Raw genomic sequence first — 24,808 nt, forward strand, 5'->3', positions numbered from 1 at the left:
CAGACTATCAATTCATCCCTCCATCAACTTCTAACATCTCACACTATTGTGAAGTCTCTCAGCTGAAGATGGAATGCCAACACATTGCGGAGCGACGTGCTCAGGTATTGCGAGAAGTTATCGCAATGGAAGTCAGCATGGGTATCGACACCCGGTGGCAGCCAACATCTCCCAAGTATATTGCCACTATGAAGTACATGTCGATGCAGAAATATCATCATGCTCTCGACAATCTCCAACATCTTGTGATCCAGCAGTTATTTGAGCTGCATAATCTCAACATTTCGCAGATGGGTATGTTCTTCACACTATATTACACTTTGATGCGCTAATGCTACTTTCCATGGTCTCTCAGCATATCGTGTACGTACACATATCGCAAAGTCATTGCAGAACTGCTTGAAGGCCATTCGGACAAGTCTTAATGCATACAATGCTGCTGCTGCCACTCTGGACCCTCCTCGTCCTGCCTTGGACTGGAGTCGAGTTACTCACTACAGCTTCCTTGAGAAGTTCACTCTCCTCTGAGACACTCGCAATGATATCCACAAGAAGCAGTGAAGCAAGCCAGCAGTCCGCGAGGTGATGAAGTGTCAGCATCATATTGCTCGAGTACATGAAGAAACCACTCGATGCAACATTGAGACACGCCGCCTACCATCAATCTTGAACAAGAATGTGCACCTTGCCACGGTCGTTTCACAGCTCGACCACAATGATGATATACTTCACAGTGTAGTAAATGACTATTATACACGGTGCCAGCGAGTTAATGCTCATTTGTTGCTGCATCTCTCACAGGTTCACGATCTCTGTGGTTACACCGGTGACAATACCATTGGAGTCCGCCGTGGTACGTCCTCTACGCCAGAGAGTGCCACCATGCAGTGTGCACACAATGATACTGTAGCAGTAGATGAAGATGACGATGGGGCAGAGGAGGCTGCAGCGGAGGAACTTTCTGTGCTTGTAGATTTTATGTCAAACATTGCTATTCATGCCTAGTCTCATGTAATATAACAAATCTTTGTTTGAACATGAAGTGTAGCCACTACAAACAAAGGTTTGCATCCTGCATGAGGCTCAGTCGTGCAAGAGCCGATGAGATAACATCTGTCTAGCCGATGCACATTCAGAGCACAACACTGTTGTCCATCTCCCTCCAACATCAATGCATCAAACTGCTCCTGTACCTCTTCCTCCTCCTCCCACTGGAAAATTGGGCAGGAAGAAATCCCAGAATGAAAAATTGTGGTATGTGATCCTCAGAAGCCGTGAACACAGGCTGATGATCACCCAGAACGAGTGAGAACTTTTCACTTACCTTATAGTCTACATTCTGACATCACCGCAGGCCCTTCTTGTCATCTGGAGGAAAATTCAAGGCTAAGCTTCCAATTGTCTTCAAGTGCCCAATGAAGGAGAAAGCTGATGATGTGTTTTGTTACCAGCCATTCCTGCAGAGCATTGCTCACCTGAACGATGAAGAACTTACTCGCACCATCTGTCTATCGACCAGTGGCTCTGACATTCTCCTGAATATCAGGCCCTTATATCCTGTATTTTATGGAATGAAAGCTGCCGTCTATCTCACCCAGTAAGTTATCATACATAATTAAAATCTTACCATCTAATGAGGACTGTAGTCCTGAAGCCGAGAGTGCAACTCACAGCTGTACAAAGCCCATAGGGCGAAAGCGCGATTCTTTCAAGGAGGCCATTGTGTATATGTTGACAGGGAATCCAGATGCATATGGGCAGATCGTCGCTGCTCATGCCGATCAAGTCAATGAACTGGTCTGTGAGTATTTCAAGTGTCCTAATAACCTTATCCGATCACTGACCAGTTTGTTGGATAGTCCACTCTGACAATGACTTGGACAGTGGCAGTGAATCTGCAGAACCAGGTAAGCAGCACTATTGCTATAGTAGAAGAAGCCAGTGTCTAATGTTATATAGAAGTAGCATCTATATGGCCGCCTCTAGCGCCAGGAGGACTATCTCCTCCCCCGCAGACCCCTTCTCGCAGATCAGCCACCATTTGCTCTCACAGTTCGGTCACACCTTCACGCATGATGCCTGCTCCCAGCACTTGCCATTATGCTCACAGAGATGGTGATGTGCTGTCTTCACAGCTTCACGACCACTCTATCTCGACATCTACTACTCCTGCACCTCCGACTCAGCAGGGTGCTTCTCACAGAATGCAGATTGTTCGCGAGCTATCAGGTGTCTTAACGTCATGCCTCCCACAGGCTACACAGACCAAGTAACCGGTTCCATCTCTCAGACGCTATGCGGATGCGTATGTTCAAGCATATGACTTCTCGCTGGAAGCCATCATGCAAATGCAGCACACTATCACACAGAATCATTCTGCACATGGCTGCATGAACCAGCTCATCGCAGCAGGATTGTCTTCCAAGGAGGTGCAGCTCATCTGGCTTCTAGCACAAGCTGAAGCACCAACAAGTGAATGGGCAACACAGTGGATTTGGTGAAAATCAAGCGGCTAGTTCTAATCTTTGCTCCCCTTCCCTAGTTATTGTCGTGCATTGTTACTATTGAGTTCTATAATGCGCAAAGACCATGTATCTGTGTGTCTTCAAGTTGCTCAAGGAGAAAGTGAGTCACGTGAGCTCCATCAGATATACAAACAAACATCGCTTAATTTTTTTTAATTGTCACGTCATCACCAGCTTGTCCCTCACTTTCAGAACATCAGCAGATGGCACCTGGCCAGCACGATGCCACCAGCGTACAATGATTGACATTGAAGACACGCAAGGTGTCTACGGGGCTCACCTGCAAGCCATGGCGCATGCAAATGAAGTGCAAGGTCATCAGCTGCACTCCTGCTGAGAAGAAAGCCCTTGCGATGAGAAAGAAGGACCGTGCCCGGAAGTACAAGGATGTGCTCGTGAATGCCCGAGCTATTCTCTATGAGGAGGCTACCAAGCTGCATGCAGAGTTTGGTTCTCACAGCATTGAGTATTATCTCAAAGAGTTAATACAGGTGTCACAACTTGTGAGCAACAAACGTGCATCTAATCGTTGGAATGTCTATCAACAGCATGAGGTAAAGCATATAAATGATGGTGAGTATTGTTCTGAAGCTTTGAAGCATTCCATACTAACACTGTAACCAGAAGCTCACCTTCCAGAAGGCTCGCACTACAAGCTCTCGGACCTGATTGACCAGATCAAGGAGGGCTGGGAGGCCTTGTCATCCGAGGAGCGCATCACAGTCACTGACCCCTGAATGAAGGAATTTGAAGAGTGTCACGAGATGAGGCAGCTCGCAGTGCAGAACGTCGCTATCAATGCATTTCATGACACAAAAGCCACATTGGATGTTGTGCAGCAAGAGGTAATTTTATTTGGATGCCTTATAGTCATCATTAGCTAAGACTTGACTTCTGACAGTTGGTGAATGTTCACGCATGGACAGGGACCAAAGTCTTAATGCTCACTGTCCGATCCAGTGCCGACCACTACAATCAGCCCCACATCTTCATGACCAGCGAGAAGCTTGCGAATTTCTTTACTGCATCCTTCAATGCCACCCTTAGTGATGTTGCAGTTCATTTTAAAGGATTCTGCCTTAGTGGCATTCCAGGTGAGTTTGTAGAGCTTGTTATTAAAGCTCAGATTCTCATATATGCGGTAAGGCCTTCTGCGGCACAGTCAGGACGCTATCCTATAGCTTAAGGCAAGTATCAGTGCTCTCATCCTCCGGAAGCTCCGTAAGTCTTTGCATGCCTTACATGATAAATTCTAACCATTATCTGTTATCTAGTATACAGGTGAGACAGCCGGTACACAAGTCCCACGGATGTACTATGTCAACTTCGAGCAGCATATCACTAATAAATATAGTGTCATGCTCGAAAACTGGCCACTCGAAAAGTTCTGCTCCCCAAGTGCGATCAATTTGCGCACGGAGCTTGATGTCCTCCTGTGTGCATGGAATACAAATGCTACACAGCTCCGCAGGCTATCGACAAAGGAGTTGGAGAAGTGGAGGCAGGGCCGATTTAAGTGACAGATGGAGGATATGGTTGAAGGGGTCTACGACGGTGCCACGACAAACACCACGACAGTAATGAGTGGGGGCACGGACACTACTTCAGCAACACCGGGCGGGAGCATGGACACTACTTCAGTAACACTGGGTGGGAGCACGGACACTACCACAGTGACGGGTGGGAGCGCAGAGCCTACCACTAGCGGAGAAGGACCATGCGGCACGGTCACTGCCACTGCCACGGCCAACACCAGCACCAACTCCGCCAATGACGCGGAGCCAATGTCCACTCAGCTTGACTGTCCCTCCACTATTCAGATGGCGCCCAGAACTGTGAACCTCTCTCCTTCAGATCAACTTGCCCAGAACACCCAAGTACACAACGGTAGAAAATGATGCAGGACAGCTGTCAATTCAATTGATTTTGTTCATGCCGTTACGACCCCCGATGAACATGTCATTATGGTGGCAAAGAAGCCTCGTCGCATGCGCTCAGACAAAGGCAAGCAGGGGAAGAGGGCCATGGGTAACAAGGAGAACATCAGTGGGGTGGCCTCCTCTTCCACTTCTTCTGCCACCTGATTGGTGTTCTGTGTTTGCGCCGTCGGGCGGGTATACTCATCATAGTCCTCGGACTTAATAGCATAGTGCTAAGACACTCAAAACTATATCCTTTATCCTTTATAAATAGTATTCAATGCATTTATATGGCCTATTGGTACTCGGGAAGCAAAGGCCGATGCAAAAATGTAAAGAATTGGGAGAGATGTTGAGCTCATCATGCGCGACGATGAGCGCGAGTCAGGGTGTGGCGCGGACAACACATGGTTAGCGAGCGGCCAGCGGGGAGCACTCAACACTGGCGGGAAGATCCCCGAGGCCCTTATCTCAGTGATCACATGGCCGCCAATATTATATCTCAACATTATCTTACTCAAGATATCTGGGCCGGAATTAATGACCACATTACTCGCAGTGTGAGGTAGTCAGATATTCTAACCTAGCTAGGCTGTTGAAGGGTACCCCATTCAACAGCCTTATTAGGTAGGTCTCACGTGAGGTCGAGGTGCAAGGAACAGATTATGTTTCTGGATTTTTCCGAACATGGTAACATCCAACACTATGGCTTACAAGATCGTCGGCATCCCCCCCGGCAGTAACGCAAAAGTAACACATATGTCACAGACAGTAACGTGTGCCCAACTTGGGTTGTGACAGCATTAGCCTAAGATAAGAAAGTGTCAGGGAATGATGCAGATGGGTGAAAAGTTTGCTATGTCCCCATTTGGAGTTATACACACCTATTTTGAGAGGCTAAGTAATTCACCGGGTGATAATCATGCTGTGAAGAACTGATGTGTTATTCCCGGAGCTCAATCGAAAATGTACACTGTACTTGCACTGTACAGTAACTGCACCAGTACCGTGACCGAAATCTAGCCGGTGTAATCTTGCAAACTCTGCTCAAATGACGTCTAATTCGATATTTTGTTCAAGCAAGACACATGGCACACAAACTTCTAGTACAGCAGTGATAAAATATCACGAACCAACCTGTGCCAAATTCCATCATCGAGGGAACGGGGTAGGAGTTTCATCCACCCGCCCGGCAGCAGCCATCTGGTTCGCTATCCCAATAGTTTCCTCAAACAACCCCTGCCCCATCATCCGTAGATTCTGAGTGTGCAAGCGCTGCGCAGGGGGCACGCCAAACACCGTCTCCTCCTCAGGTTCGCCCGCACATGCTGTATCCTCAAACGAGTCGTCGTCGAAGCTGCCCTCCACGTCCATGCGTGCGAACGGGTGCACGGGCTCTCCGCCCTCGTCGTCCACCTCGTCGTCGTCATCGTCCGCATCTGACCCGAACGAGTCGTCGTTGAAGGGGCGCTGCGATGCCTGGAGGAATGCCGCAGAGGGATTCGCGGTATTGTTGACTTCGTCGTCCGAGTCTGAGTCCGAGTCGTCCAGGTCGTGCTCGGGCATGAACTCCTCGTCCTGCACGTGAAGGAGGTTGTATTGCGCCTGCTGTGGCGTTTCGGGTGACTCGGGGGAAGCTGGAACTGGAGCGGCTGGAGGGGTTGGAGGACGCGGGATGCTTCTGAACGTGGAGTTACTAGCAACCGGCGCTGCCGCAGGTGCAGGCAGTTGGGAATCACTGAAGTTATGAGTACTCGCGCTCGCAGCGCTCCCATGTCCGGACCCAAAGCCTTGGACATCAAGGCCCACTCTCCGCATGATGCTTTCTAGGCTTGCATCGCCGACGCTCCCACTCGTCTCCGTCCCAGATGCATACGGACGGCGAGTGTACCGCGACAGCGAGGGCGGTGTCGACATAGTGCTGATGCTTGACCCAGTGCCGTGCCCCTTCCGCCCTCCCACGGTGGCGCCTTTGCCACCAGCTGGCATGCGTTGCTCTGCATCAATCAGGTTTTGCATAATTCGCCCAGCAGCTTCCTTCATCGGTGTCTTCCCCAGTTTGGGCAGACGCGCAAATGCCATGGTCACCGGCGGCGACAGTCCGAACTCGACGTCGAACGAATCATCGTCCTCAGGCCGCGGAGTAGTCGGTTTCTTTTTGACTGCAGAGCGCGCAGTAAGGTCCTTCAGAAGCAAGGGCGGTGGTTCCCGCCGAGGCGTGGCGACTGCGGGATCTGCGAGATCGACGACTCCCTTCCATTCGGTAGGATTAGTTCCAGGAGGAAGATATGGATTGAAACTTTTAAGGATCGGCGTCTTGGGCTTCACCTTGAGTGGAGAGACGGCATGGCGGCGAGACTTGACCGGAGACGGCTCAGCGGTGCTCGCGTTCCGGCGTAAGACGCTGTGCAGAAGAGGTTGCGATGGTTCTCGAGCCCTGCCTTTTGCACTGTCAGGTATCCGGACCGACGAGGCTTCCCGTGCTTTCGGGGGCGGAATTTGTCGCTGTGTCATATCCTGAGATTCGTCGTACACCGAAGATTGCGCCGCTGAAGCCTCCGGCTGCTGTTCATCGAATGAGAGGCTCTGCACATCCCTGTCAAGCCTGACAAGCGGCGACTCGAGAGACGCAGACCACGAGGGAGTGGGGTCCGAATCCTGACTCGTCGAGCTGGTGTTCTGACGCATCGTCCGAAACCGGGAAGTCGTCGCGGGTGTCGATGAGATAGCAGCTTGCCCGGGCATGAACGAGACCTCCGACGACGAGCCTTCAGAACTAAATGTCTGGTGTGAACGCGCTCGGGTGGCGTTTCGATCAGCTGCCGAGGTTTCAGCAGCTACGGGTTCCTCTGTGCGTTCGGAGGTGGATGGCTCGCTTTGATGTTCGTGAAGAGCGCTATAATCTTCGTAGGTAGGTACGTGTATCTGAGCTGCTTGCTCGAAGAAAGTTGTCCAGAACTATTTTGGGTGAAACCATTAGCACGATGGTAATAGCCTGCAATATTTGGTCAAATACACGCACCTTCGCCGCCTCTCGTACGGGCTCCGTCCCTACGGCATACCGCTTCACAGCAGGTAAGATCCTGTTAGCCATAATCTGCTGCATTTTCGAGAAGTTTGCATCAATGTTCTATCGGCACATGTCAACGAATGGGTTGAGAGTATCGCAACGCGAGATGGACCTGCAACTTGATCGTGATGAGCTGCTCAATTTGCTCAATCTGGTCGTACACCGGAGCTGTGGTGTCCAGCCCGGGAACAACAATTTCATTTGGATCTGCGGCTGGTTCCCATCGTCGAGCATTGGGCTCGATGGGTTTCAGTGTCGGAGGCATCGTGAGGGAAGGAAGGAACTGTAATCTTTTAAGCGCCGGGTCGCGAGACGCGTTGCCGGCGTCTACGCGATGCGCATGACCGGCACACAAATTCGGAAAATTCATCCCCTCACTGGGAAACAAATACATTTCGTGAGTATGTTCGTCGAAAAGTACGTTGGAGAAGGTATACATGGCTACAGTTCAGAGTGCAAGGAAGAGGAAGAGATCTATGGGATTGTGTTCATGTGGCTGATGCACCAGCCGCGGTGTCATCCTCGTCATCTTTGTTCTTGATCTCTCTGACTTCGGCTATCTCGACCTTGTCATGTATATGTTTCTCCGAAGGACGCCAATTCGACGAGTTCCATGGCTTGACTCCAGAGCGGTACATCTCGTCAACCTATGGGCGACATGCCACTTCGTGTCAGTCTGATCCAGTGCAAAGGCACAAATTTGCCGCACCTCCTCCAAGCTCAGTCCCAGAGTTTCAGGAATGAAGAGGTACACAAAAATGAAGCCGAACACCAGCATTCCGAAGAAGATGAGTAAGATCAGCGGGCCGATGCGCGCAGCTATCCGCGGGGAGAAGAAACTCAGCAAGAAGTTCCATATCCAGTCTGCGTGAAATTCAGCAACAGCGATCAGTTATCCTCAACGCTGATGACCTACTTGTTGCACTTCCTAGAGCAATGCACTTCGACCTGACTCGCAGAGGAAAACTTTCACCGAGGTATACCCTGCGCAAGATCATTGATAAGCCTTCCTCTTGCTCAGGATCGCGGCCGTTCTGAAGACCTACCAAGGTGTCGGGCCCCAAGACAACCCATACGCAAATACTTGTAAAATCGCGAAGGCGATGAGGACGTCACCGCCTTGCCGGTTGCGAGCCGAAAGTTGGTCACTGGGAGTACCAGACGAGGCGAGCATGTAATGGCCCACAAGGCCAGCGATGATAGCACAGGGTGCCTGAAGGGCGGCACCTACGAGCAGCGACTGCGAGTAGCCGATAATTGCGTAAATTTAGAAAGCCTCGGAGGAAGAGTAGACATACTTTCCGACGGCCCCAAGTCTCAATGAGGTACAGCGCAGGTAAAGTGCCTGCTACGGACACTGCCCCAAGGATGGTCTGAATGGCGTATGGTGATAGTCTACGAAGGTGTCACTAAGTGCCTATGAGTAGTCCATAATGTATATGGACTTACTGAGCGCCTGCGCTCTGTAGGAGTAAGACCGAAATGTTTTTTGTGTGAGCCATGAATAGCGGATAAATGAAGAGACCCACGGAGAAGAATGTGTCGCCGTAGTAATCTGTAATAATACGACAGGTTTAAGACGAGACTGTAGGGATTGTACGCCCAACACTCACAGTAGAAGTTCTGCCCATTCAGCTGCTGAATGAACTGCAGCATCATGCCATTAATCGTCCGCCTCCATAGCAGGTTCCGTGTTGAGAAACACTCCAGCCATGTCGCCTTCCCGCCGTCGTTCTCTGCCTTGATGCCAAACTCGAGCTCCTCGAGAATCTCCGCGACAACAGGATCGTCTTGGGATACACTATTCAGCTCCGCTACCACCACGCGTGCTTCTTCTTCCCTGCCGGTTCCCAGCAGGTGACGGCTATTGAGATGAAGGTGATCAGTAAGTACAATAGAAACATCTGAGGAAGCGCACGGTGATTCAGGGAGGAAGAAGATCCCCGAGAGAAGGATGCAGCCCCACAAGATCTGGAGGCCCACTGGAATGCGCCACGAAGCAGGGCCATTTATGGTGTGTGTCCCAAGTTCAATGAGATAGCTTATGAAGATCCTGCGAAACATTGTCGTAAGACTATGAAGTCATGGAATAACATGACGATACCCACCCTGAGATGATCTGAACTTGGTAGAACACCAGGAGCATTCCTCGCAGCGCTTTCGGTGACGTCTCCCCGTTGTAAAGCGGTACGATGGCTTGGGGGCAGGCTCGGAACAAACTCAGAGCGTAACAAAAAACCTCTCACGTACCTGACAGGGCACCGACACCAAGCCCAGCAATGAACCGACCGACGGTGATCTGCACGATTGAGTGCATAGTACTGGTCTGTATCGCAGTGCCGACGGTGAAGACCGCGGACCATATGAGGATAGAGCCTCGACGGCCAAACCGGTCGGAAGTGAACGCTTGAGCCAACGAGCCAACGAACGTTCTGCGAGAGTTTAATGTGCATAGAAACGTATTGCATCGGGATTCACTGACCCCGCCGATAGCAGAGATGTTATGATGGACTGGCGAGAGCTAGACAGATACGGTTTTCCGTCTGACCCAATCTGGCCGAAGCGAGCAGCGAAGTCTGGCATGATCAGACATCCCTGCAGATAGAGTTTCAGTAACAGATCTAAATATATCCTATACCACTATCATGTAAACACACCGAAATCACACCCATGTCATAACCGAACAGAAATCCTGGGAGGCAAGTCAATCTACACAGTGCTGGTTAGAATTTTTACCCCGCACGATGGTCAGCATGGTAAGTACTTACTCGCATAGGGAAAAAAATAGGATGTCGCAATGAATGATCACCTCCTGCAAAAGCCCAGCTAAATGAGTCACCACATTCTCGCACTTACGACTGAACGAATTTACCGAATGCAATAAAGATCGCAAGCAAAATTGCCCGGCGGTTCGTAGGCACGGCCATGTCTCATGCCACAAGTCGTTCAGCGAGGAAGGGAAGGACAACCAGCTGGAAGGGAAGCTGGATGACTAGTGAGAGTATCCCAGGTCTTATATTCACCTGACACTGACTCCGAATGCATATCCCTCAAGCACCGCGGTGAAAAATACGGAGAGCCGAAGGAGGTGGAACAGGTAGTTCGCCACGACGCAATCCACAGAGAGAAGACTTCGTGTGCATCGCGTCTGAGGGCCGGGATCCCGTGCCGCAGGTAGAGATATGCAGGAAGACTTCGACGCACCTCAGTATCCCAGGACTTTGCTCAGGTGGAGCTGTATGGAAGGACGTCTTGGTCATGTGTGACGTCTTGGGCCGGATCTTCAATGTTCTATGACCTTCGTCACAGCTCGAGCAAAAAAAAGTACCAAGGCAGGTTGATATATGCATATCTAGGTCAAAAAGGCTAACCAACAGCACTCGCGCAAGATTATTTTGGCGAGGGTCCCGCAACTTCAAGGGCAACTTAGTTAGACAGCATTAAATCTCGAAGAAGAGAGACACCCTGAAAGGAAGCGACTTGCTGGAATCGGCGTGGACGATAAATAGCAACCGGGCCAGATAAGAAAGTGGTGGAGCCGCTGGTTTGTCCCACCACTGCTCAGTGATCACAGGTTTACTCACCTCCCTTAGTGGAGGAATGTTGGATCACTAACAGAAGGTTCGGTAAGCTATGACGAAACCGCTTAAACCCTACTATCTCTGAGCACAAGATACAAACAAACCTACGAGTTCCAGATGGAGAGCTGAGAGCGGCGCTTTCTACCGGAGAATGTCGAAGGAATCGGTGATTGTACCAAAGACATCCAGAAGACTAAGCTGTCACGACAGAATAAACCGGAGAGAGCTGTCCGGGCAACACAATTCATGCTAGTCATGTGGGTGCCAGCTGCATGGCTTGTGGTATCAGGCAGCCATTGGCGGTGGGTAGTAAGGTCAAATTATTCTTGTGGAGCTGAAGACAAGAGCGGCGACACATCCGGACTCTAATGTCGACAGCAGAAAAAAGCCGGGGTTAGATAGCCTGGTGTCGCGATGATAGTGAGCGAAGGGATAATGCACCCCACCAGGACATTCCAAGATCCTGAGGGTGCGGAAAATTCCGCAAGTATACCGCGGATCAGGGACTGGAGGAAGACCAGTTGTAAGCCGTGTAACGGCTTCAGTAGCAGGTTACTCAGGGACGACAATTGCCCAATGCCTACAAACACTTGAAGACGCGCTCGGAATTTCGAGGGAAGCCTCGGTCCGTCGCCACGGCCCGCAATAGAGACCGCCGTTCGATTGAAAGGTTCGAACCTGCCTGTCAAAGCTAAGAAATCTGCAATACATGACGTCTGTCCAATCTCCGATTCCGTAGGCATGTACGAGATGATGCGCGTCGCCCAGAGGATATTCTGTGAGATTATAAATACAGTATCCCTGAACTGAGTACACTGTAAAAGGTATTTGATGACGCCGCCCTTAGCAAAGAGGCCAAGTCCGACTCGTACGGTCACAGTACTTGGCACTCCTCTTGCACCTTCTCTGTCTGGTTTCGTTTCCTCTATATAATGTCCGTGGTGCTCAGGCACCGGGCCCGTCGTACCCGTTCGGGCTCTTCGACTGCCAATTCCAGAGGTCCTTGCACATCGTTTCTAGATCAGAATGCGCGGTAAAGCCAAGTTCTTTCTCTGCGAGAGTGGGGTCCGCCGTGAGGTCTGGGACATCGCCCTCCCTGTGCTCAAGAGCATTAGACTGGGAACCGTGGGCCAACCGCTACAAAGGAATACGCGCCTCCGACCAACAATCTCATACTGGTAGTTAAACCCGGTCGCCTTGTGCATTGCCTCTATCATCTGCAGCACGCTCATGCCCTTACCCTTTCCGAGGTTGTAAGCCTTGAATCGCGCGACGCTCGAACAGTTGTCGAACACTTTCGACTCGGGGGAGAGCGCGTCTAGCGCGAGCAAGTGCCCGTTGGCGAGGTCGAGCACGTGCAGGTAGTCACGCACGCAGGTGCCGTCGCTGCAGCGTAAGTGTGGTGAGTGAATATGAGCCAGAGATGACGTGCACGCTCACGAGGTGGGGTAGTCGTTGCCGAATACCTGGAACTGGTCCTTCACGCGTCCAACAGCTATTGCAGACAGTAAAGGCAATAGGTTGCCTGGCTTTCCACGGGGATCCTCGCCGATGAGGCCTGACGGATGTGCACCTGCGGGGCTGGATGAAGTTTCGTGTTCAGTCTCGGACGCGACAGCAGAGAAACTCTTATTCGTACTTGAAATACCGCAGCGAAAGCGCGCGCCATGTATTTGGTTCCGCTGTGACTCTCGTCAGCGTGGGGTAACTTCGGAATTGGAGAAAACGGCTGGCGCGTCGTACCATGACAGAGATCCTCTATGATTGTCTCGGACATCACCTTGGTCTTTCCGTACGGGCTCTGCGCCTGCAGACGCGTTGTCTCAGGAATGGGGATCACTGGCGGGACGCCGTACACAGTCGCGCTCGACGAATAGACGAGTCGCGTGCAACTATACTCGCGCATGATCTGTAGCAGCTTGATCGTCGCGCCCACGTTATTCGCGTAGTAGGTCACGGGGATCTGCGTCGACTCGCCCACCGCTTTATACGCCTTCCGACCACATGAATTTCAACACACAGCTGTAGAGTTAGATATGCAGACTCACGGCAATGTGAATAACACCCCAGATCCCTCCCTTCCCGTAATGGGCGAAGACCTTCCGGACTTGCTCGGGCTCGGTGAGATCACACGTGAATACGTCGATTTCCGCGCTGTCCTTGTCCTGGGCGGTAGCATTGGGAGGGAGATTGCTGCGTGCGATCTGCGCGACGCGCTCGAGTGCCTTCGGGGAAGCATTGTGGTGGTTGTCTATTGAGATGACCTTGTAGCGCCGCGTCGCCTGGAGGGCGTACACGACATGAGAGCCTATGTTCAAAATATCTCGTAAATAATAGCCCGATGCGATGAAGCCTAGCAATGATCACGCGCCGATGTAACCTGCGCCCCCGGTAACGAGCACGCGCTGTGCAAAAGTGAGCGAGAGTGAAGAATGATGTGAGCCAGACCCACGCGTAGAGAAGGGTCCTGCGTCGCTGACATATGCAAACTTGAGTATCTAGGGGAGGAAGAGTCAACGGAAACGAACGTCGAGGAGGCAAAGTCCTTTTATCTGCTTGTCGCGAACTCGATGGCCATGTGGTCCGGACCACTGCCGGACCGTCGCCCTCCTCCCACGGGTCGCAAGAGACACATCGAAAGGAACTTGAAGCGAACGACTTGCTAGAATCGCTGTGGGCGACAGAGGAATACCAGCGACCATATAAGAAGGCAGTCGAGCGGCTTGGTTAATCCACCGTACGGCACAGGTTTACTCACCCCACTGTAGTAGACGAAGGTTACGACGAAACCGCTTGAACCCTACTATCTTTGAGCCCAAGATACTGACGTACCTACAAGTCCTGATTCGAGAGCTCAGGGCGGTACTCTCTACCGGAGAATGTCGAATGGATCGGGGATTGCACCAAAGACTGGCGGAAAAGCAAGTTGTCACGACAGAATACACCGGAGAGAGCTGCCCGGGCAACACAAGTCATGCCAGTCATGTGCGAGCGAGTTGGATGGCTTGTGGTAGCAACTTGAGTTGCTTACACTCACCATGCAGCTCGCTGCAAGTAGCCATTGGTGGTAGGTAGCAAGGTTAAATTACTCCTGCGAAGCTGAAGACAGGAGCAGTGACACAAACGACCTCCAAATTTCGACAGCAAAATTGTGGATCAGAAATTGGGAGGAAGACAAGTTGTACGCCATGGAACGGAAGCAGCAGGTGAGGTTACCCCAGCTGAGGACACACGCTTGAGTGCTCGGAAATTGGGGGAGGCCTCGGTCCGTCGCCACGGCCCGTAATAGAGATCGCCGTCCGATTGCAAGGTACGAACCTGCTTGTCAAAGCCCTACAAGCAAGAGATCCTCATCTGCCTCCAATCTCCGATACCGTCGACGTTCACGACATGACGCACAAGCCTAGGGGCGGGCCTAAGAGGAACTTCTGTATTGCTGAGATTATAATGATGAGATTATAAGTACAGTATCCCTGTACTGTGTACACTGTAAAAGGTATTCTATGATGGGGCTAATGGCGAAGGTCCGAATCATATACATTTAGAGTAGCACTTCTCATGCGCTTTCTCTGTCTGCTTCATGTTCTCTATAAAATATCTGTATTGCTCAGGCGGATGGCCCGTCGTACCCGTTCGGGTTCTTCGACTGCCAATTCCAGAGGTCCCTGCACATCGTTTCTAGATCGGCAGGCGCGGTAAAGCCGAGTTCTTTCTCCGCGAGAGCCGGGTTGGCCGTGAGGTCCGGAACATCGCCCTCCCTGTACGTGTGCATCAGACTAAGAACCGTAGCCGCCATACTGGAGCACGCACCTCCGGCCAACGACTTCATACTGGTAATTAAATCCGGTCGCCTTGCGCATCGCCTCGATCATCTGCAGCACACTCATGCCTTTACCCTTCCCGAGGTTGTACGCCTTGAAGCGCGCGGCGCTCGGGCAGTTGTCGAACACTTTTGAACCGGGCTCTAGAGCATCGAGCGCGAGCAGATGCCCCTTCGCAAGGTCGATCACGTGGAGATAGTCGCGCACGCAGGTACCATCGCTGCAGGACAAGTATAAGATGTAGGGATGAGCTGAAGCGGGAAGCAAATAGCGTGTACTCACGGAGTGGGGTAGTCGTTACCGAATACCTCGAGCTTGTCCTTCACGCGCCCTACAGCAATTGCAGACAGTAGGGGCAGGAGATTTTCTGGCTTTCCGCGGGGATCCTCGCCCATGAGGCCCGATGGATGTGCGCCCGCGGGGCTGGATGGAGTACCACATCAATCTCGAACACAACAGTAGAAAAGCTCTCATTCGTACTTGAAGTATCGCAGCAAAAGCCCACACCATGTATTTGGCTCCGCTATGATGTCCGTCAGCGTGGCCGTAACCTCGGAATTGAAGGATGGCACGGCGTACCACGACAGAGATCCTCTATGATCGTCTCAGACATCACCTTGGTCTTTCCGTATGGGCTCAGTGCCTGCAGACGCGTTGTCTCAGGAATAGGGATCGTGGGAGGTATGCCGTACACCGTTGCGCTGGACGAGTAGACGATTCGCGTACAACCGTACTCGCCCATGACCTGCAGCAGCGTGATGGTCGCGCCCACGTTATTCGCGTAGTATGTCACGGGAATCTGCGTCGACTCGCCCACCGCTTTATACGCCTTCAGACCACATGAATTTCGACGCACAGCCGTAGAGTTAGATATGGACTCACGGCAATGTGAATAACACCCCAGATCCCTCCCTTCCCGTAGTGGGCGAAGACCTTCCGGACTTGCTCGGGCTCGGTGAGATCACACGTGAATACGTCGATTTCCGCGCTGTCTTTGTCCTGGGCGGTAGCATTAGGAGGGAGATTGCTTCGCGCAATCTGCGCGACGCGCTCTAGTGCCTTCGGAGAAGAGTTATGGTAATTGTCTATTGAGATGACCTTGTACCGCCGCGTCGCCTGGAGGGCGTACACGACATGCGAACCTGTGTCCAAAATGTCTCTCAGAAACACCCTGCTACGTTGAAGCCAAGTACTTCAGGAACGATCGCGCACCGATGTAGCCTGCGCCGCCAGTAACGAGCACGCGCTGTGCGAAAGAGTGAGCGAGAGTGAAAGAAAATGTGAGCTCGACCCACGGAAAGAGAAGAGGACTGTGTTGCAGACATTTCTAAATCTGGGGGAGGAAGAGTTGGCGAAAACGAACGACGAGGAGGCAATGTCCTTTTATCTGCACTCGTCGCGAACTCGATGCCCATGTGGTCCGGACCACTGCCGGACCGCCTGGAGCCCTCCAACTCAAGACACATCTCGCCTGTCTGCTTTCTCATGCAAACATTTGTTCTGGCCCTCATGCACATGCGCATAGGGGAGTGAGCACCGTACAACACGCCCAGGCTCGACTCGAATTGTCCCAGCCTGAAAATACATTGGATACAAGCCGTGGCCTCAGAACGCCAGCAGCGCGGGCCAGAAAACATCTCCGGTCCAATGCCCACAGATCCGCGAAAGCCTATCGCTCCTCCGGATCCATTTTCACATCTCTATCCCCGTTCGCTTTCCGTCCCGTTGACCCGCTGGCGTTTGCGTTTGCACCTGCGGTAATCGGACTCGCCGCACGCTCGTCGCCAGACCCGCCGACCACCCCGCTGCCCGGGGTGGATTCTTCTGCGGCTGCCCTCTCTCGCTTTTCCTCGGCTTCCTGCTCGATGTCTTGCAACAGAAGGGTGATGTCCCCCGTGCCGATTTTGCCCAAGTGCTGCATGTATTGGTCGCGCGCTGTCCGCAGGGCCAGCCACGACCAGCGCTGCTTGTTCTGCAAGGTAGGACGGTCAGATAAGCGCGCGGGAATATTATTACATCACCGACCGAGACTCACCTCTTCGTACTGGGTTATTTGGTCATCTGGAGGTAGGACTACCGGCGCGGTCTCTCCGTGTGCTGGTGCAGCAGTAGGCGCCACGGGCGCTGGCGGAACCGGTGTGCTGACCCGTGCAGGCGAGGATGACAGGGCGACCAAACTGTCCTGAGATGTGGATGATGGAACAGGAGTAGTGCCTGGTTTGGCGGGGAGAGACGGGTGGAGGGGGGACGCGTGGATGGCGCGTGGGTGGGCAGGCTGCCCGGCGCTGATGGCCTCTTGCGATGACGAAGGGGACAGATGCATCGGTGATCCGGCGGCAGGGGACGCAGCACCTGCATGGGCCGCTGCCTCCTTGTGCGTTGCAGTCACCTTTGCACGAGCTTGTTGTATGCGCTCGGCAGTCCTGATCAGCTGCGTCCTACGCATCTCGATCCGTATGTCCTCCTGCTTGACTTTCTTCACGAAGTCCTTCACGTCTCCCGGTCTGACGAAAACTCGCGGTCAGCAAACAGGTAATATATCATGCAGCGGCAAACGCTCAACTGGAAAGGATGGCGCAGGTCGTTCATGTCCCGATAACCCATCGCCCAAATCTCCGTCAACGGGCCCGAGCCCAGCTTATGCTCCCAGTCCTTGGGCTCCACGCGCATCCGCTTGCGCACCTCCACCGTCGCCTCCTCCAGCCCGACGCGCTTCTTTGTGCCGTCCACGAGGGTGACCTCCTCGGACCATGGGTCACGATCGAACGGCGAGCAGAGCTCGTTCTTCCAGCGGACCCAGTTCTTCTCGCGTTCGAGCACGACCTTGACAGTCTCCGCGAACGCCCGCCCGCCCGGCGCGGTCTGCCGCAGTTCCTCGGTCGCCTTCGCGGCCGTGTCATGCACCCACTGCGTGTCTGCAGGCTCGAGCGTGAAGTCGATCTGCAGCGAGCGGTTGCGTGGGTGGGACCATGTCGCTTTCGCGCCCTTGGTGAAGTTCAGTAGGTGATTCAACAGGATGAGGAGCTGGAAAAGGAACTGGCGGCGGAAGTGTGTGTCGGCGACCTAGATGATATGGGATTTTAGCACGAGATGTCGTAGTTAATGGTCAAAGAGAAAACCGAACCTCAAGTTCTAGGAGCTCAGGACTAGTCAGGTATTTAGCAAAGAAATATTCCCTGTCTGCCTTCAGTGCCACTTCTTCAGCGCCGCGCTTGCGCTTCAGAGAGCGACTCGACGCGCTCGCGACATTCTTGCCGCCCATCAACGCGCGCTCCTTCGCCGTCGCCTCCTTGATGACAGGTAGCACCTTGGCCACGGCATCCTTAAATGCAGGGAAGGCGGAAGGCTCAGAGAAAGCATGGGGCCACGAGAACGGCAGCTGCAACGACCAGAACGTATGGTAGAAATCTGGGGAGGGCCATGAAGAGGTCGACGTATGTCTGATCCACGACCAGACGCACCTTCTTTCTGCTCCCGCTTCGCTTCCTTCGCAGCGGCGCTCTCCTCGCCCTCCTTACCCTCCGAGTTCTCCTCATCCACGACCATCTTGTCCTCTTCGACTTCTTTCTTCTCCGCGTCCACGTCCATCGTCGGCCCGCGCTCGCTCTCACCTTTCGCTCCGGGGCCATCCCACACCGGGCCATACTCACCTCTCAGATTCACGCCACTCCGCTCGCCGAGCGGGAAGACCTGGCTGAGGAACGTGAGGATGCGCCCACAGAAGAGCGTGGTCGCGCCCATCTTGGAGAGGCGGCGGAGGAGGTCGTTGAGCGTGCGGAGGAGGACGAGCGCCTTGCCCTTCTGCGGGACCATGCCCTCCGTGAGGCGGTCCGTGCGCGCCTCTATCCACGAGAAAATAACCTCGCACGACGCGATCGTCTGCATCTCGACCAGGTCGTAGAGCACATTGAAGGGGAACACATGCTCGCAGGCGTCTGCGCGGGTGGGTTGTCAGCGTACGTGAGTGGCAGCGGGAGGGTAAGGAGGTGGACGCACCGTGCTCGGTGAATGTTAGGACGAGGTCGAGCCCTGCCCGGAGGTCATCGTAGTATTTCGTGTTTGAGGAGTTCAGGGCATTGCCCTCAGTAGCCTGTGTGCGCGTTTAGATGTACCAGCGCATGAGTAAAGAAAACGGAACGCACCGCGAGGGTGAAGATCTCATTGCGGAGCACAAACTCCCACTGGTTCTTTCTGGTCTCCGGAGATACGGTCGACCTCTTCTTTGCGCCCGCTATTGCCTTCGACACGAGCGCATCTAGAGTTTGTTGATCAACGGGTCCGCTGGCGAGAGATTTCGAGAGTGCTCTCAGGCTGGCTTCGATGGCCTGCATGTGGCGACGTGCGGTGTTTGAGATAAAGTTACAGGTGATAGCAGAGCAGCGGCGGAATATTTGCTGGCAATACAATATACAGCAAAGTGATCGATTGAGTTGGGTTCCTGTTGTTGCACGCAGAAAGGTGCAGAAAGGCGCGTTCGAGGTGGCCGTGCACGCGGTTACGGTGAAAGTTACACAGGGCGGCTTTCGAGCGCCGGTCTTCGTGTACAAGTACACTGTTTCAACAAGTACTCGACATAAACATCTTCTGACAAACTACAATAACAACACGATTATGGAAGAACCATCCATCAATTGAAAGAGCCACGGTCAAAAGCTGGTGAGCACATTCCTCCACCCTCCCACACAAGAACATCATTGACGAACAGTCACCCCGCTCTTCACGCCATCCATTCCCTGAACGCTGATTACCCATTCCCTGCAAGGTGATTACCCAAACGTATCTGGGCCGCTGCAGCCATCGCGCGGGGCTGGACATCTCAAGATCTGGCTTCCTGACGGCAAACGAAATCGAAAGAAAGTCATGATCGTCGTCCACCGTGGCCAATTGGTGCACTGGCGCGGCCTTCGAACTGGGGGTGCATATGTGCATCATGTTCCACTTAACCTGGGTTCATTGAGCATGGCATCAGTAAGAGATGTGCACAACACTCACGAGATCGCATGCACATTAGACGAGACATCATCCTGCACACTGGGCAGGCGGGTCTTATTTCTCTCTAGCGTCCGCTCCAACCTCGGGTTCCAACTTTTCCCTGACTACTACCCTGGACGCTTCCTCAGTGACGGTGTCGCCCTCCCGTGAGATGCGCACTTCTTCGGAGACGACGATCTGCTCGTTCGGCTCCAGCGTGCCCAAGATGCTGTCCAAGTCTCCTATAATCGCATCCAAGCGACTCTCGACGCCTTTTGCCACGCCATCCGCAGTCTCAAGCCTGCGCAAGAGCTCCGCAATATCAGGGTCGTTCTCGTCGGACTGATCTTGCGCGAGTAGAGCAGTTAAGAGCGAGATGTCAGATTGCAGAGTGGGCTCCAGTGAAGAATCCTCTTCCATGGCTGCACTGGTGGTGTGAGACCTGCCGTTCATGGGCGCAATGAAGGTAAAGGACGACTAATTCAAGCACGTATTAGGCAACGGCGGGTGTTGTAGAGCGCCCACCACGTGACCGGGAATTGTAAGGGCGCCTACGGTCGATGGCGCCGACGTTGCCTTTCTCCACGGCACCACCATGTCTCTCTCCAACACGCGGCAAGAGTTCTGCAGTCTGTATGAAATGATTATCTGAATCTCTGTACGTTCTGTATACTATTTGTTCGGGCTTCACGATGGTTCTGTACGCATATCTCAACGTCTTCCGCATTGCCTTCCTTTCCTTCGTCTCCTACATCCTGCGCAAGCGTGTCGCGGACCAGTTTCTTACCATCGGGCACTTCTCGCTGCTCACACTCAGCGTGCACGACGTCCGCTACGAGAGCAGCCTTTTCAGTGGCACGTACTCCTTCTTGTTCACATGCTCGCACATCGCCTTGCGCTTCCACCTCCCCACGCGCAGGCACCCACGCTGGTTCACCTTCTCCGCGAAGTCCATGTTCTACACCTGCACTACCGCCGATATCTCCGTGTCTAGCCTCGACACCACCTTCTGGGCCTTCCCGCTGCTCCTCCGCCAGACCGCGGGCCCGTGGGCGAATGTTGTGCTTGACGGGCTGAGGATCAGGGTGTACCGAAGCAACGCGACGCCAGAGTGGATCCGGCGCCTCCGTGAAAACCTTATCGGTACGATATGTACGGGCGAGATTCTGCGCTTGGACGACTTTTGGACGAATGTCGAGTTGTCGGGTCTATCGGACACGGTACTAGTTAGTAAGTTCTCTGGCGGTTCTGCGGACCACTATGATGGGGGAGAGGAGCGTGTAGCAAATGCAGCAGGTGAGGAGGAAATTACCGACTCAGATGCAGACTGGGAGGAAGAAGCAAAGGAGGAGGTCGACCCGAGGAAAGGGGAGAAGCCACTGCTCCCCGTGTTCCTGCACGGTAAAGACGAGATGCGTATGTCCGCCTTCGCGCGCCAGCTGCACCTCCACAACACCGAGGCCCGCATCTACACGTTCGGCCGTGTTGACGCGCAGTTGCGACGCGACTGGAACGAGGACAAGGGCTCGTTCGTTATGGTCGCAGAGGAGGCGCGCTGGGTGCGCGTGCACTGGACTTACCAGCGGGAGGTCACCGGGTTCTGGACGTGCGTCGCGTCCTTTGCTTGCTCCCCGGAGTGAAAGACGCTGACGCGATGCTCCGTGATATGCAGGCAGCTGTTCACGTCACTCATGCAGTTTCCGCTCGATCTGTCGAATGTCTTGCGGTTCCCGATGGGCACTATCAACCTCTATGTCACGCGCGCCGACATCACCTTCGACGAATTTCGCGTACGCATGCCGCTTAGACTGCCTTGGGGCTGAAACTTATGCAACTACGCCTTTCAGATTCGCGATGCCGAGCTGATCAAGCAGGCGTTCTCCATTATCCGCGAGAAGACGCGGCTCTCCGACATCCCGTGGGGCGACGTGTTCTTCGACGCCCTCGTCGCCGCCTTCGCTCACTGATTCATCCTACCATTTTCTGGGGTTTCAGTTTCATCTCGCATTTCGTGTCTTGCTTTCGGTACGGACACACGAAATTCGCAATCTCCGACTCGCACCAGAGCTCTGAGACGTGTTTACACGTAGGTTTGTACAAACGCATAAACTGTCAAGATCCATGTAGCCATAGGGACGTCGACGATTTTATACATCGCAGTGACGACTGCGTACCATCAGTCCTGAAGCAATATTCATTGTGGGCGATGCGCGCGAGCAGCCTTCAAGACCCTGCCTCAATCATGAGCATAATACATGCTTACAACAACAACACGCAGTGTATGTCCGGCGTAACGACCGCGAATAAATATCGACAACGAAGGAAAGCAGTGAAGGAACGTCGTGTGGATAGCCCGCGGATGGCCTGATTCGTCCCCATCTCGTTCGCCGCTAGTGAATATGATATGCCCGTTCACGTCGTCCTCTGCATCACATACATTATACAATGCATCATCCTACACCGCATATGCAACCTGTACGGCCCAACGCACATCAGCACAGCACCCCAACACTCAACACGCTGACGGGACCGCTCACCGAAAGGTCGTGCCGGGACGCTCCCGGCGTCGACACGCTATACAGTGAATCCGACACCATCGACCGAGGCGCGCGGAACTCACCAAACGGGTTCGCCACGGCATCCGGCGCGCGTATCGTCGGCGATGGCGCCATCACGCGCGGGTTCGCGCGGGCGGTCGCGACGGGGTCCGCGAACGGGTCGTCCTCCGCCATCAGCAAGTCCGTCGTGCTGCCGTCATACGTGCCCGAGCCTGTGGCCCCCGCGGGCGCGGAGACTCCGGTGACGATGAGCCGCGGCGAGATCGTCGGGGTCGGGCGCCGGGCGAACGGCGCGGGGTGCCCACCGTGCCCGTCTGATGACGCGGTGTGCCCGTCCGCCGAGTACGCGTATGCTTCGCTCATCTGCGCAGCCTGCGACTGCGCCGAGGGCGGCGAGTACGGTGAGCTGTGGTTGAAGTCGCTCGAGGGCGGCGAGCGCATGATGAAGGAAGGCGAGCGCGGCGACGGACGGGGCTGCCAAAGTGCCTCGGGCGGGAGCGCACCTATCCATTGCACCGAATGCACGCGTTTGCGGCGGTAGCGCCTCCAGATGAAGGCAGCGAGGATGATCACGAGAAGCGCGGAGAGACCACCGAGCACGCCTCCCAGAATTTGCGCCGTTTTAGTATTCGATCTGAAGGGGGGTGAAGGCTCGGTTAATTTTTGCTTGGAAAAATCTGTATCTCTAGATGCTCACTTTGCGACGGCCTGTTGTCCTGTGTTAAACGCAGAAGGGATATCTGTTTGAATGATTGTCGTGGCGCTGCCTGTTCCTGCATTTACTGGAGTTGGGTTGACAAACAGCGTGGTGCCAGACGATGAAGGATCAGATGGGGGATCATTGATACCAGCATCACCACTGAAACAGCCCTTCCAGATTGATGTACGAACAAAAAGTACGGAATTACACTTACGCTATCGGTCCCGAATACGTGGCGGATAGGATCACCTCGGGATTTGCGGCGCCCGCGTTTTCTGTCGGTGTCGGGGTGAAAGTAGGGGTGGGCGTATCGCTCGTGGATGGTACGGAAAAAGACGAGGACGGAGAGGATGATGAAGAGGATGGCAATTCCTGCAAAAATGAATTCCCTGGGCTACAGGTTCCGCGTAACTCATCAAGATATGCTCAAATTCACGAGCAGAGAAAAACGAGACATACGATGTTGAAGGCACCTCAGTAGCTGGATCCGTACTGGACGAACTCGCGGAGGGCGAACTAGAGCTCGAACTGCTGGATGATGACACGCTGAAGCTCGAATATGAGCTGGAGGATACAGAGCTCGAGAAGGAGCTGAAGGAAGAGCTAGAATACGATGATTCAACGAAGGGTGCAATGAGAGGTGCCGCAGCTGGGTTTGCCGATGAGGATGAGGGTGTAGACATGAGAGACGAAGATAGAGATGATGCAGGTACGGACGCAGAAGATGTAAGCAGCGAGACAGAGGGAACACCAGCAGCTGCTCGAAGGGCGGAGGAGGCACTACCCAAAGCAGATGCAGAAGGGACAGTGACCGCAGAGCTTTGCACAGACGGAGACGACACAGAAGAAGAAGGCACTGCGGTTGCGTCCTGCGCTGCCGGCCCTGAAAGCGCACTTCATTAGTGGGCCGTCTGTTTGAGGATGACAGAAAAGATAGAATCTGCGCAGGCGGTTTAGCGTCACGTCCAATCTCATCAGGGATCAATACTGACCACCTGAAGAACTAGCTGAAGGCAGGGAGTCTGTGCGTTTCCAAGAGTCCCATAACAGAAGGGCCATACGGGAAAATTGAAACCGCACAGGCCTAACCTAGTGCAAGTGGAAGAAGGTAAGGAAAATACAGCGCAATTCCAGAGCGCGCAACGCGAGGTATATGCGCTGGTGGCCGGATTATTGTGCCTGTGGATGCCCGGTCCTCACGCCGACGCTTGATGCGGTCGCTGCAGAGGGTGATTTGATTGTCTTGAGACAATAGCGAGACCCATCACCTGAGTGGGTTTCACGCCTCGGTTGTGAAGAGCCTGGATGACATCCACTGCAAAGAGGCAACTGAAGATGCCGATTTATAGGACACAGCTAGCTTAGTTAGTCGAACAATCATGCTGGACGAGAACGTCATCGTCACTTTTGAATCATGGAATGTCGACGTCGAGTGATGCGGGAGTCGAGTCCGAGTCGAGGCCGCGGCAGTGCGTTTGATCAAGTCTAATCGCAGTGCCCGGGGGCTTGACAGAAGTCTCGCAGACAAACAGAAACATAGAGAAGAGCTGTAGTCAAAATAGATCCTGTGGAAATAGGAGTGAGCAGATGGCTGGTCAGATAGATAGGCCTCCGGGAGCTTATAACAAGATAGATGGCTGAAGCTGAAGCGGTGAAGCGTGAC

The 24,808-nt window shown here is 53.5% G+C and overlaps 7 protein-coding genes across 7 annotated transcripts in view; 1 reads left to right on the top strand and 6 right to left on the bottom strand.

The window, feature by feature from the left end:
• SCP_0101950 (Hexose transporter 2) overlaps window positions 1–10,186 on the bottom strand; it is a gene marked incomplete at both ends in the record, with an annotated part of 65,308 nt that extends 55,122 nt beyond the window's left edge. The window contains 7 exons of the mRNA XM_027752434.1: window positions 9,044–9,069; window positions 9,128–9,378; window positions 9,433–9,567; window positions 9,623–9,710; window positions 9,765–9,946; window positions 9,997–10,109; window positions 10,172–10,186. Coding sequence (XP_027608235.1) covers window positions 9,044–9,069; window positions 9,128–9,378; window positions 9,433–9,567; window positions 9,623–9,710; window positions 9,765–9,946; window positions 9,997–10,109; window positions 10,172–10,186 — 810 coding nt within the window. The remainder of the gene's footprint in view (window positions 1–9,043; window positions 9,070–9,127; window positions 9,379–9,432; window positions 9,568–9,622; window positions 9,711–9,764; window positions 9,947–9,996; window positions 10,110–10,171) is intronic.
• A 1,854-nt stretch (window positions 10,187–12,040) lies between these two features.
• Window positions 12,041–13,797, bottom strand: SCP_0101960 (predicted protein; the record flags this gene model as incomplete). Its single annotated transcript, XM_027752435.1, has 10 exons — window positions 12,041–12,191; window positions 12,251–12,481; window positions 12,536–12,676; window positions 12,735–12,777; window positions 12,839–13,088; window positions 13,144–13,403; window positions 13,467–13,500; window positions 13,548–13,570; window positions 13,624–13,647; window positions 13,713–13,797. The coding sequence occupies 10 exons, from the start codon at window positions 13,795–13,797 to the stop codon at window positions 12,041–12,043; spliced, it is 1,242 nt and encodes a 413-aa protein (XP_027608236.1).
• A 905-nt stretch (window positions 13,798–14,702) lies between these two features.
• On the bottom strand, window positions 14,703–16,382 carry SCP_0101970 (hypothetical protein; the record flags this gene model as incomplete). Its single annotated transcript, XM_027752436.1, has 8 exons — window positions 14,703–14,853; window positions 14,906–15,136; window positions 15,199–15,339; window positions 15,397–15,439; window positions 15,496–15,745; window positions 15,799–16,058; window positions 16,129–16,162; window positions 16,212–16,382. 8 exons carry the CDS (start codon window positions 16,380–16,382, stop codon window positions 14,703–14,705), a joined length of 1,281 nt encoding a protein of 426 aa, XP_027608237.1.
• Window positions 16,383–16,585: 203 nt separating this feature from the next.
• SCP_0101980 (THO complex subunit 1) lies at window positions 16,586–19,247 on the bottom strand (the record flags this gene model as incomplete). The annotated part of the gene is made up of 7 exons (XM_027752437.1): window positions 16,586–16,888; window positions 16,952–17,420; window positions 17,480–17,979; window positions 18,041–18,324; window positions 18,378–18,851; window positions 18,913–19,006; window positions 19,059–19,247. 7 exons carry the CDS (start codon window positions 19,245–19,247, stop codon window positions 16,586–16,588), a joined length of 2,313 nt encoding a protein of 770 aa, XP_027608238.1.
• A 715-nt stretch (window positions 19,248–19,962) lies between these two features.
• Window positions 19,963–20,307, bottom strand: SCP_0101990 (hypothetical protein; the record flags this gene model as incomplete). The annotated part of the gene is made up of 1 exon (XM_027752438.1): window positions 19,963–20,307. One exon carries the CDS (start codon window positions 20,305–20,307, stop codon window positions 19,963–19,965), a length of 345 nt encoding a protein of 114 aa, XP_027608239.1.
• Window positions 20,308–20,579: 272 nt separating this feature from the next.
• Window positions 20,580–21,854, top strand: SCP_0102000 (hypothetical protein; the record flags this gene model as incomplete). The annotated part of the gene is made up of 3 exons (XM_027752439.1): window positions 20,580–21,493; window positions 21,560–21,677; window positions 21,735–21,854. The coding sequence occupies 3 exons, from the start codon at window positions 20,580–20,582 to the stop codon at window positions 21,852–21,854; spliced, it is 1,152 nt and encodes a 383-aa protein (XP_027608240.1).
• A 488-nt stretch (window positions 21,855–22,342) lies between these two features.
• Window positions 22,343–24,204, bottom strand: SCP_0102010 (hypothetical protein; the record flags this gene model as incomplete). The annotated part of the gene is made up of 6 exons (XM_027752440.1): window positions 22,343–22,360; window positions 22,425–23,079; window positions 23,143–23,304; window positions 23,360–23,539; window positions 23,605–24,028; window positions 24,141–24,204. The coding sequence occupies 6 exons, from the start codon at window positions 24,202–24,204 to the stop codon at window positions 22,343–22,345; spliced, it is 1,503 nt and encodes a 500-aa protein (XP_027608241.1).
• Window positions 24,205–24,808: the final 604 nt, after the last annotated feature.

This window comes from Sparassis crispa (assembly GCF_003851025.1).
Source record: "Sparassis crispa DNA, contig_000000F, whole genome shotgun sequence".
NCBI lineage: Eukaryota > Fungi > Basidiomycota > Agaricomycetes > Polyporales > Sparassidaceae > Sparassis > Sparassis crispa.